The following is a 13,746-nucleotide window of genomic DNA, read 5'->3' as shown; positions in this document are numbered from 1 at the left end:
AAGAAAGTACATTTGCCTTTTGTATAAACTAATAATTCATGGGTGTGACATGGTACACCAATATTAAAGATTCAAGTCTATCAAACCTTTTTCGACATGGATTTCAAAATAAATCTTTATTGTCGTTTTGCATACTTTGTTAGCTATTCTCCCTGTTTACCTTATCTCAACCTCATCTGTAATCTTTCCCATCATACTTTGGTTGGAAAATGTTGAGGAACAAATGAGAGATCCATGACACCGACAGCTCTCTGATCAACAACCTTTATGTTGCATTAATCACAAAGTCCAATTTCCTTAATTCAGTAGAATGTGACCATAGAAGGAAAAGGTTAAATTTCATGCTATCAAAGATGATTTACAGAGGAGGTAAAATATTTGACAATGAGATCATTAAATTAGTTACTATGAATACTCAATCAGCTTTATTCAGGTATCAGTATGGTTATTTTAGCCTTGTGTGCACTTGTCATTCAATAGTGTTTCTAGATGAGGAGAGACTGGTCAAATCTTTTGATTTTACTCCATGAAGATACAGTCCAACCAGCTAAGTGCTTAGAGCCTGGGCTTCTAGGTAATCAGAAGTAGATGTTATAAACTTGGTTGGTAGAAGAACAATATATATATATATATATATTAAAGCCCCAATATTTGACAGCTTTCAAAATGCTTCCTAATGTTGCATTAAAATCTAATAAGAGTTATGATAATATGTTATCTCCAAATAAATAAATAAAAACTATTAAAAAGCATCACACACAAAAACAACCACATTACAATTGTCATGGGGATATAAAGTACAGCATAGGGAATATAGTCAATAATATTGTGATAACTATGTACGGTGCCAGGTGGGTATTGGAAATAGCTGGGGGGAACACTTTGCAAAGTATCTAATTAACCACTATGCTGTCTACCTGAAACCAATACAAAATAATATTTAAAGTAAATTGTAATGTTTAAAAAATAAAAAGCTACTGCTATTCCTACCTCTTTCTTTACTTTTTGTCAGTTAGAACTCAAGTCAAAAACTGTACTTTTTGGTCAATTGTTCTTTGACCAAGTGCATTTAGATATAGTGCAAATCAGGACTTCATTTAAATAATAATGCAGTATTAATATAAAACCCAGTGATGAAAATGAGCTAACTTTAGAAAGCTTTGTATAATATCCCTGAGGTCCTGCACAGTGGTTTGAAAAACAGTAGAATGGTCTTTCCTATAGTTACCTTTGGCTATGTTAACATAAAAGTGAAAACAAGATGGCTTAGGCTGAAGATTCCAGAATATAAGATCATAATACCTTATGTTTCTCCTTATCTACAGATGTTAGCTTAAACAATTCTCAAAGCGTAGAACACATAAATCACATTCATAAAATTAATATTTTTTTCATTAGAGAAAATTCTTTAAATCCTCTGAAGTAAATATTCACAGACTCATTAAATTTGGAAATAACACAAATTGCCATTCAAAATAGAAATAGTTAATTTGGATAATGCATTTAATAGTGGTTTGTCCAAGACTGTGTTAATCTACTTGAAATTCAGAGGGTCAAAAAAACAAATTTTAAAAATAAAATATTTCTGGAGTCTCATCTAAACCCCAATATTAAAAGTGGAAAAAAATATAGAGAGAGAAAAATCTCAAATATCTCTTGCTTTCCTTGCTTTCCTAGTCATGCATTACTTTTTTTAGGTTAAAATTGAATTGGAAAAGGAAATGCTAATACCAGCGACTATGAATTGCCTCTTACTAATAATCACATTTGGCTATTGACCTGCACCAATGTCTTTCGATTGTGGGGAGAAGTGATGGAAAATTCCACTATTGGATGGGGCACCTTATGAGTTCAACCTCTGTCATTTACTCTAACCTACTATGGGCAAAGCAAACATATACATTATAAAGTAAATTTTTAAATTTTATTTTTAATTCAGGACCTTGTAAAAGTGCATGTCTTGAAAGACTTGGAATCTGCATTTAAACTAAATAGCTTTGCAATGTCAGTACTATGAAAGATGAAGTTGTCTCCCTAGGGTTTGCATGACTGTTACTAGAATCTCAACCACTTAATAGCTATGCTATCCTGACAAGTTCCTTAATCTGTTCTTTCATAGGGCTTTTGCAATAATTAAGTTTATAATCTAAATAAAGTGGTTAGCATAATGTAAATAGAGACTCAATAAATATAAGCTTAATTAACTTGCTTAACTTCTAAGCCTGAAGGTAAAGCAGTTGATAGATTCCACTCAGCCTTCATCATCTTCCTGGTTCCCAGTCCAAATCCTCAACGGTCCTGACCCTCATAAAGAATATAAAAACATTGGTCTCATTATAAAAATCAAAAGGTAGAAAATCTCAACTTAGAATACAAACCAATATTCTTTTTTTAAAATTATATTTTATTGATTTTTTACAGAGAGGAAAGGAGAGGGATAGAGATTTAGAAACATAGATGAGAGAGAGACATAGATCAGCTGCCTCCTGCACACCTCCACCAGGGATGTGCCCGCAAACAAGGTACATGCCCTTGACCGGAATCGAACCTGGGACCTTTCAGTCCACAGGCCGATGCTCTATCCACTGAGCCAAACCGGTTTCGGCCAAACCAATATTCTTAAAACATCTGGCACATAATAGGCATTAAAAAATTCTAGCTTGTATCCATCCACCTTCCCTGCATGATATGACTCAGAATTAACTAGATGTAGGACCAACTACAAACTCTGTACCACCTAAACAAGTACCAGTATGCCAACGTAAATGTTTACCTATTTTCTCTCAATTTCTCAATTAAACATTCCCAAACTCTATCATGCCATTTTATGAAATTAAGTACTCTCCAAAGAATAAAAAAAAATTAATTACCTTCCTCTAAACTGAAGATGATTTGTTTGGTTTTGTGTGCTTATGTATACCTGCAATTATTTTGAGAGGTAGAGAACAATAAAGACAGAACTCCAAAGTATTTTAGTGGCCTTTAGACTTGGATAAATGATATTATTTGCCCTCACTGGGTAGCTAAGAACTAATTATTTGACATAAAATGCTTTGAAGATTAAACTTATTAATAATTAACATGGGCACTATTTAACAAATTGACGTTTGATATAATTAGATATCATAATTCTATTAATTACTTCATTAATAAAGAGTTTTTTGCACTTCTCATCTTCACATAATTGATGGCCCCTAACATATTTTTACTATAGCATTTGGAAAAATCATTATCACTTATTTTCAAAATTATGATAATCAAAAATTAAATTTTTTTATTATAAAAACAAAGTGAAGAAATTTTCACCAGGGTCAAAGAAAATTTTTTAAATTTTGTTAGATAAAACCACTGAAATTCAGAGTAAGCATTTTATGCTAATATAAATCTATTGATTTTTAAATGTTAAACATACTAAATAACTCACATTTCCAGGAACAGAATTGCTAATAAGGTCATTATTTTTAGCATCTAAATCTCCAGTTCTAAAAATATTCTAAATGAGAAAAGGTGGGTAAAATCCAGAAGATAAAAGACCTGTAGATTTGTGGAATAGATACCTTCCCAGAGAGAAAAAAGGTAAATGGAAAATGCTTCAAAGAAAGAACACAACTATCAATAAATATTAAGCATGTGGATAATTGCTTTGTGCAAATAAACTTTGAGAAATATAACTCATTGACCATCTAAATTCCACAGAAGAGAGGTATGGCAAACCTGAACACATGTCTCTTTAAATGAGGATGATTTGGTAACTATATTGTTAAAACCACATTTCATAATTCTTTTAATATGTACTAAAAACATCTCAGATAAGCACTCTTTTCCTTAACAATGAGAAAAACTGATACTAAGGAATGTATGCAACATTTGAAAGTTTGAACATATTACTTGCTTAAGTCCTAAGGTTGTATTTAGTAATTCACATTATTTAATGTTTCAAGACTCTGACATGAGAATTCATCTGAATTTGCCATTTGATTTTGCCTGGTGATATGCCAGAAAATGTTATAACTATAGAAATGTGGATGTTATAGTTTTGCTTCTGTTGGAATGTCCTTATTGTTGTTGCCCAATCACAATGTTTCTACGTGTGTGTTGTTGTTTTTTATGACTAATGGAAGATCCAGGCTTAGCCAATCTTTCTCATTGAGAAGTCTGCACATACTTACACAATAAAGTATCTATAATAATACAAGCGTTCTTGCTAATTAGGCCATACAGCTAAACGGCCCTCCGAATGTCCTTCTGGATGTCCTTCTGGATGACCTTCCGGACGAAGCCTGGGCTATGAGGGCCGAGGCAAGCTGCCGTGGCTATGAGGGCCAAGCCCCTGGCACAAATTTCATGCATTGGGCCTCTAGTGAGTAAAATAAAAATAATCTAAAGCAATGTGTACCAGTAAAACTAAGGTAAAACAATGAAAAAAATATTCTATATAAATTCACCAGAGTTGCCGAAGTCGGTTTGGCTCAGTGGTAGAGCGTCAGACTGCGGACTGAAGGGTCCCAGGTTCGATTCCGGTCAAGGGCATGTACATTGGTTGCAGGCACATCCCTGGTAGGGGGTGTGCGGGAGGCAGCTGGCCGATGTTTCTCTCTCATCGACGTTTATAGCTCTCTATCTCTCTCCCTTCCTCTCTGTTAAAAATCAATAAAATATATTTAAAAAAACAAACAAACAAAAAAAAAACAAGAGAAAGTTTTGTTTAAAAAAAAATAAATAAATAAAATAAATAAATAAATTCACCAGAGTTTATTTGATTTCACCCTTAAGCATTATCAATGACCATGCTTACACCCCTTGAGTCTAAATGGCCATCTCCTTTATGATCCTCATTGTACATCTGTTCCAAATTGGAAATGCAAATCTTGATTTGGAGTCCTGTGATCTCAGGTTAGCCTGGCACCAGAACCTATTTCAAACCTGACTGTTTTTGTTCTGACTGTGTACCTTCACATACATCTCCTCTTGACTGGTTTTCCTGGACCAAGATGAATATTTCCTATCATGTCAAATTGATCTATATCAACCCTCTAAAAAATTAAATGTCATGCCACAGTTGTAAGAGATTTTATTATCTAAGCTGCTAACAACATGTAAGACGTAAGTACAAAGTTTACACTGACAGCAAATAGATTGAAAATATTTATTTACATATGTGTAGAATACATATGTAATGCAACCTTGAGTTGGAACACCATAGGCCTATCAAGTGGATACAAATATAGATGTCACTGACCATTTCGCAAATAAATCAAAAGGATTATATGGATAGTAAAAAGTCACGGTCAATAATGACCAATCCCCTTAACCCTCCTTTAATATTCTCAAATATATCAGGCATTTATAATTAATTTTTCTTTAACTTGAGAAATGGTGTCCACTTTCAAAATAACATTTAACTCCTAATTATATAACAGTTTTTAAATTCTGACTTAATGCGAAGATTACAAAACCCCAAAAGAAAACTAACTAGCTCCTCAAGGTCATAAAAATTTCTCCTTTGTTTCTATGTGCTCTACTTTCCTTACCCAAAGGGTGATGGCAAATAAGTGACTACAGGTTTGAGTTTATCCCTTAATATACAAGACTCTTTGCAGAATGAGCACAAAATAACAAAATAAATCTCATTTTTTAAAAAAATGTTGCCTGACTGGTGTGGCTGTCCAACCCATGAAAGGAGGTCAGGTTCAGTTCCCAGAAAGGGCACATGCCCAGGTTGGGGGCTGGATCCCCAGTAGGGGGCATGCAATGATGATTCTCTCTCATCATTAATTTTCTATCTCTCTCTCTCCCCTCCTCCCTTCCTCTCTCTGAAATCAATAAATAACATATTAAATAATAAAAAACAAAATGTTCACATGTTAAAAGTGGCTTCTTTGAGTTACCAATATTACTAATCATATAATTTTTAAAATTCAAACCCTCTCACTAAAGACACAATAACATGAGTGGTTTTAAAATGTAATTTAAATATGTTTGTGTGTGTGTGTGTGTGTGTGTGTGTGTGTGTTTTAGCCTTTTTCTTGACTTTCTTCAATTGAAGGTATACACTGGAAAACTGACTAGTCATTGGAAAGAATTCTTTAAATATTAAGAATTTTGCTGTAAGAACGACTGCTGTTGTGAAACAGTATATCTTGAGTAAGTCATAATTATTTTTATACAAAAAAAGTTGAAAGGTGAAGTGCCCTATACTTTGAATATTCACCAATTTATTTACTTTTCTCACAAAATTGAAAATTTCTGCTGAGCACTATGACTCAGTAGAGTAAGAAAAAAGTCATATTTACATATATCTTTTCTCTCTTCCCTCAAAAGACTTTCATTTTTTTGTATGTTTCTTTGATTAGGAGTTCCAAATACCCAGGTAATTTTCACATGCCACTTACTAATGATTATTTAGCCACCCCATGCATTTCCCCATCAACTTCTGACCAAAGAAGTCTTCTCTAAAACCTAGAATATTTGGAAAGCTTGGCTGATCTAGGGGAAAAAATTGTTAAATGATAATTTGTCTTAATGTGATTTTCATTTGAGAGGAAGATGATTTTCATCACCTACATTATTTTCCGGTGTATAAGACGACCCCCTAATTTTACAGTTAAAACATGGGTTTAGGCCTATATTCGCTGTATAAGACTACCCCCCACTTCAAAGAAAAGACTTACTTTGCCGTCAAGATCTGCAGGTAATTTTTGTGCAATTTTGGTCTTTTGCCCCCGATTTTCGGTTGACTTTTTTTCGTTTCAAAAGTTGTCTTATACGCCGGAAAATAACATTATTTTGATATAAGAAGGGAGCAGCTCTTCATTTTATTATTTATTGGTGGGGAAATTGAAGTCCAGAACATATCAAAAACAAAAACAACAGTATCTTACCCAAAGATACACTGCATTTATGGCAAATCTAGGTTCAGAACCACAGACAAATTGTTTTCCATAAGACTGAACTTTTCTCTATCCCTTTCCATCAAGACCACGAGAGCAATACTCTTAGATAACAAAGTATTAAAACACAACATTCACATCATTAAAATATTATTATTTTAAAGTTGTCCATGTATGTATGTACATTCTAGAGAAATGTTCTCATTAGCTACATAAAATTTTGGAAAAGAGATAGATAAAATAGCTTAGAAGATAAAAATTATACAAGATAGTACAATTCATTAAGAATGACAAATAATTTCACCAGTACCAGCCAGTGCACACTTCTAAAACAGTCATTACTCTAAAGACTAATTTAAAAAAATGTTTTCTGAAAGAATTTATTAAAAATAGAACAACATATGGGCCAGATCTCATAGGTGAACAAAATCTTAAGTTTAAGGGAAGCTGTGATTTGCATTAAAATCACAGCTTTTAATGCAAATTTAAATAAGATTAAATTTCAAAATGGCACTTGTGTTAGTGGTCATCATTCATATTCCTATTAAAGTGCTGGGTACTCCAGGAGTACATTTGTTTTCTTAGGAGCAATTTAAAACCCCAATTTTTCTAATTATCTGATCTACATAATTTTTTATGAAATTCTTGGGACATTTATGTTTTTTATATTTAATGTGAGATGAAACCAGTGTCAATAATAAAAGTTTTCCATTTTAACAATGAAGTATTGTCTCTCTTCAACATCTAGGCCAAAACCATCCTAAGTTCTACTTATGTCAATGTGGAACACTATCAACTTTGTCATCTGCCTTTCGTGTGCCTATTTGTCTTTTATCATAAGCTCCTTTATCTACCAGATCACATTTAGTGCAATAATATCCTAAAACAGACTCATAAAACTTGCCATTATGATGCACAGCTCACATTTCCTTCTTTGTTTGACTTTCACTATTGTGTTACACCCACCTGCCCAGGGTACAGCATCCGATCTTATATATTACCATAGAAAAATAATGAAGGTGTGTAAGTTACTTTGGAAAACGTTTAGATTTTAAATACATTTCTATGTATTCCTATTAGTGCATTGTTCAGAAATATAATAGTAAAAATTTTATTGTGGATGCACCAAGAGCATCTATACAGTGTAAGAATAAAACATGCAGTCATCTGGTCCCCCCAAAGGGAATCTACAGTTTATGCTGGTTGAGGCAACACAGAACGTGATTGTGTTATTATAGCACATATTCAAGCAGGTGCTCACCCTTCATTCAAATCTGAGTAAGTTCAACTGGTAAGAACTAAGGAATGAGGGAACCTAAAAGATTACTCTATGTACACTGTTTGTTCAACACGTGCATTCCTGCTGACACAGCAGAGTGCATTCGGCAGCTTGTCATGTCATGCAAGCTGGAACAGAGGTGGCTGTAAAATAATAGTCATAACGGTACCAGAAATAAGCAATTGATACATTTCTCCCCTTTGTGACACTTGTAGTAGTTCAAACACCTTACGTTTCTTTTCCGGTACATGTGAACAATAATATTATAGGTCAATTTGAAGAAACTTTGAGTCAGTGCCAGCACACAGCAAGTATATGCACCTCTAATATGCAAAGGCATGGATTGCAGCTTTACACTGGCTGGCTGTTTCACAGTCATTCTCTTACTGCTTTATAACAAATGTTTTTTGTTGAAGCACATGGCTAAAGTCAAACTGACCATTTTCTGTACTCAGATTATTTTTACCACTCATCTGCCTTTAAAAAGCTTAGCTCACATTTAGTTAAGTAGAGCTTGTCTCACATTTAGTTAAGTAGAAAAGTACCCTGAAATTCAATAAATGTCAGAGGTCAAGAAAAAGGTACCATCCTCACCATGAAAGCAACAAAATCCCATTTTCAAGGCTGATACCTCACAGCAGGGGTGGGGAACCTTTTTTTTTTTTCTGCCAAAGGCCACTTAGATATTTATAACATCATTCATGGACCATGCAAATTTATCAACTTAAAAATTAGCCTGTTATGTTTGGTCAAACATTCAATTCACTCACCCCTAATACCTTGGCCGAACCAGACTAAATGGTTTTGTGGACCTTATACACAGCCCATTAGTCAGATGTTTCCCCATCCCTGTTTCATACCATGATTACCTCATTTTCACGTGCCTACAGTAGGTAGATATTGTAGCATAGCATGGAGACATCGTCCCCTGAAAACTTCCATTATTGGTCATGGAAGTTATGGGCATAAAGGGAGGAAAATGGAACCCATGGCACAGAACATCTGTTCTGAGACCCCTGAATGAAAGAGGCACATCTTGAGGGCATATGAAGTTTTATTACATATTCTAAAATATCAACTTTTTAAATAAATTACTTTGTTCTGCACTTCTCCAGTCTAACTGTGATAACTTTTGGTTCTGGTGGTTTTGTTATGGATACTGTGAGATAGGTAGAAAAGCTCATAAAAATGGGTACAATTGATCAAAATATCTCCTTTGATTTTACTTTCATTTTTGGGACAGATGGTCCGATAATGTACACATTCAATTGGTATGTATTTTCAACCTGATGCAAACATTAACTGCCCTGCTCCCACTGTTAAATGTCAGGCATGCACCAATTCAAAAGTAAGTCTCTCTAACCAACTTTACAAAATATCCTTTAGTCAAAAGAAATAAATTCTCCAGTGTTCTTAGAAATGAATATTTGATTCCCAATACATAGCATTTAAAGGATTAGCTATACACAACTCTTTGTGACTTTTTTTTTTAGTTGATAGTAGGCACTTTCTAAGAGGATTTGTGACCCAAAAGACTCTGGAATTCAGTCTCTAGTACTCCCCTTTCCTAAGAGATCTGCCTGAGCCTCAGGAGCCTATGAATTCAGCAGAAGTCAAGCAGTAGAACTGTGTGCAAAAAAGCTTTAGAAAACTGTAACCAGAATAAAATTATAGAAAAGCAGTTATCTGAGTTGAGCATTTTAACACCTACTTCTTGTTTCTGGGTTTTTAAACCACATTTCATATGTTGTTGCTACACACAGTAAGAATTGTGTGTGAGCAATTCTGTCCCTGTGTTTCATTCCTCCTAAGTGATAGATAAGCTACAAAACTTGTCTGTTTTACATTCTTTTTTATTTAAGTCATTATAGTTAAAATTTTGATATAACTACTTAAATATTTTTTGTTTCTTTCTTTGTTAAGAGGCTTTTAACTTCACCCTTGAATAAGTTTTAGAAACATAACTTTAGAGCATACATCACCTTCAGAAGATCAGCGTCTCTAACAGGAATGGTTAAAAGGCCCTTTTACCCTGTGGTGCAGTATTTCTATAATAGTATACACTATATTGAGAGTTTCGTGTTTATGGGATTGATAAAATCAGCTTACAAGATGGCAGCTGTTCTCCAAGACGGAGGGGATAGGGATTTCCTTACATAGACGTTAATGATTACGATCTAAATATAATGTTGAAAAAGAAGAGGTATAATTGAGCAAAAATGCAATTCATGCACAAAACCCATAGCAATAAATTTTCAATACTCCATAATGCTATCTGATTCAGGCAACAAAACAGTCCTTTAAGTCGCGAAAATGTTGCCTTTTGGGGGAAAATAACCTAACTCTCAGTTACAGAAAAATATCCTAAGGAAAGAGATCATGAAATGGTCCTAACAGCTTGCAAAGTTGAACTCTTCCTTGGCATTAATCTATAATGTTAACTCAACAGAACAGTGAGGAAATGACAGTGCAGTCGACTCAGCCTGAGATCAAATTCGTCATGGCAACATTGGCAGGTGGGACCCTGATTCTTCAAATATTACATTGCCTTGATTAACAAAAATCATATTTTTTTAAAAAAATTACAGAATAGAGATTATAAATAAAAGTAAAGTGTGCATGCAGTCAACTGCATAATGTACAAGCAATACCTATGTTTTTAATAATCATCTTTGGCAGGCCAGAATCCAGCTGGACATGCAATATTTACATATCAAAATCCATATTGGGTTCATCATATTGAAAGCAAGTGAAAATATATATGTATATACTGTATATACACATTCTGTATATAGATGTATATACTGTCTTTGAGATATTAACAAATATATATGTATAATATATATTAAAAGTGGATTTCACCTTTGTCAGATTCAGGTGACTCAGGCCTGGAAACACTAAAAATATCCTGGCATGGTATTTGGGGAGGTACTTGGAGTGGCGTTTGGGATTCCGGAGAAGAGGTCTGGGGCGCACTTTTTTCCGAGAGTATTTTTAAAATTTCTGCCACCTGCTTCTCCAGGGCAGTCATTCTGCAGCTCAGCAGCTGGATGTCCTCCTTGAGTTCATGTTTGACTTCCTGCAGTGTGGTCTGTAAGGCCTGCTCGGGGATGGGATAAAAGGGGTGTTTGGCCTCAGCCTGAATGGGGCTGTGCTCCAGCGGGCTTCGCACCTCCCCAGCCTTATCCAAACGAAGGTCACTTTTTGTAATCCCACTGTCACAAGAATCTGTCTTCCTTAGCGGATTTTTGGTCACGCTGTTCTCCGAGTCGCTGCCCTTGGGGTCCTCTGACAATAGCCCCATAGACTCGGCTTTGGTGACATTATTCCAGTCTTCCTTTTTCTCCTCCTGGGCCCCCATATTGTTCTTGAGTCGGAGCCAACCCTTCCCATTCCCGTTCTTCATTCTCACGGGGCTGTTGACTTTGAGACATTTGGCGTCAGCACCGCCGTTGGGCTTGAGCTCCATGGCCTCGCGGTTGTTCTGCTTGAGGGACTCGCTGGTCCTCACGAAGGCCAGAGATGTCTGGATGGGTGTGATCTGTGACACCGTGACCACACTGGTGCCCGTGATGGAGGCTCCATTCTGTAAGGAGCGGCTCTCTACCTGGAGCTGGTTCCGCTCGGGGTCGCTCTGCGAGGAGCCCTGGTTCCGCAGCTCCTTCTGCTGCTTGAACTTCTGGAAGAGCTTTCTGACCGGGTGATCCACGGGGATGCTGAGCGTGACTTCATTCTTCTGCCGAAGGCGCTCCTCCTCCTCCTTCTTCACATCGCTGATTTTACGGAAAATGATCTGTGGTGGGGCAGAGACATGGAAAACACGATAGAAACACATGAATTTGTAACCGTGTGACAGCATACAGATGTGCTTGGTTTTACAGAGGAAACCCTGTACCACAGGGCAAGGTCATTTCTGAAGGGAAAAAATATTCCCGTACTATTTAACACACGCAGTTACTTAAAACTCAACATAGGGCCACTGACTAAGATTACAGAGCTTACTTAATTCTAGGGTGAATGTAGTGAAGAAACAACTGAATAGAGATACTGCCTTTCAAGTTCATGTTCCTATTTAATGGAAAATATTTTAGTATACATTATACTAAATATGTTAGTATATGCATATGTTTATATACATATTTGAGTGAAGAAATATATATTTATCTCTTAAATGTATTTGTGATGTGTCACTGTTTTGCATGTTATAAATATATATATATATATATATATATATATATATGATTTTTTCATACATATATATATATATATATATATATGATTCAAAACTACTTTAATACATCCCGTTTAAGAATTAAATAGTAAGATTTCCAGGGTTTAAAAGTATTGAGAAGTTAGACAGGTTATTAACAAAGGACCTGAGTTGGGCATGAGGAAGAATTAAATGTATTCATATAGCTCCAGAGGGCAGAACTTGGATCTATAAAAAAAAGTTTCTGGAAGGTAACTATCACCTGAATATATACACTTGATTTCAAGCTGCTATCTATCAATTGAATAATTTGAAAACTCATGATCCTCACACAACTAAAATACGCAAACATAAGTAAGGACTTTGTCCAGGTGAGACTTTCACTGAGTGGGAGGATGGAATATTCAAATTCCAATATTTTTTTACATTTTAAACATAAAACTAAATATGTAGTATATGTGATGTTAGATGAGTATCCATAAATAAATTAGCAAACTTTCATGAAAAAAAAATACACACACACATTTAAAAAATAATACTGGGAATGTATAATTTCAATAAAAATAAAAAAATATCAAAATATATAGGACATTACCCCTTACATTATCAGAGTTAGAAGAGAATTTAATAGTATGAGATTTTTTGCTGAAGAACAAAATAACTGCAGGAGAAGGCTGTAAGGAAAATTCAAAAGGAAGTGAGATGAAGTGCTTTTAGCATCATACAATTTTATGATAATAGAAAAATAACTTACCTTCACTACCCCCTCTGATTAAATTGTTGGTTAGATTAGAAATATATGAGAATTACAGAGTCCCAGGCAAATGAAAGACACTAAAAAAAAAAAAAGTTGTTTCTCTCCCTTGAACTCTCATAAAACACTTTGTATTTGAAACCATTTTCATCACCTCTTGAAGATTCAGCAGTTTCCAGGAGTAACACATAATCATTGATTTTATAGCAGAAGCCAAAACTAATGATGGTCACTGTTAACAGAAAAAAGTCAAGGAGATAGCACTTCTCTAAGAGAACATCTCAAAAATTGAGATTGAGGCACTAAAAGCAGCTTATCATGTACTAATAATTTGAAATTTAAAATAAATATTTTCTAAATGTAATAACTGTCTGCAAAGACCAGAACATTTTCCCCCCCCATTCTAAAGGCACTTTTTAAAAAAGATGCAATACTAATCTCCAAGTCTGATATCAAAGCACCAACCTGTGTGCTTAGAGGTCTTTCAAAGGGCTGACATGTGTCTTACACTTCCTAAGTAAACAGAGCTTGTTCTAAGACTTTAAGATATTAACACTCACTGGGACCAGACAGACCCAAACGTGGAAACATAGATACTTTATTCCTGTTCATC

At 34.8% G+C, this 13,746-nt stretch overlaps 1 protein-coding gene across 1 annotated transcript in view; it reads right to left on the bottom strand.

Annotated features, from left to right (window-relative positions):
* Positions 1–6,809: 6,809 nt before the first annotated feature.
* The window catches only part of KCNH5 (potassium voltage-gated channel subfamily H member 5), a 252,494-nt gene continuing 245,557 nt past the window's right edge, over positions 6,810–13,746 (bottom strand). Inside the window, exon 11 of the mRNA XM_084866422.1 lies at positions 6,810–11,962. Within this exon, the coding sequence (XP_084722548.1) occupies positions 11,015–11,962 (948 nt within the window). The 3' untranslated portion in view covers positions 6,810–11,014. The remainder of the gene's footprint in view (positions 11,963–13,746) is intronic.

The sequence above is a fragment of the Pipistrellus hanaki genome (assembly GCF_964339955.1).
Source record: "Pipistrellus hanaki genome assembly, chromosome: 1".
Taxonomy (NCBI): domain Eukaryota; kingdom Metazoa; phylum Chordata; class Mammalia; order Chiroptera; family Vespertilionidae; genus Pipistrellus; species Pipistrellus hanaki.
The sequence above is the reverse complement of the archived record's forward strand: the minus strand, read 5'-3'. Positions and strand labels throughout refer to the sequence as shown.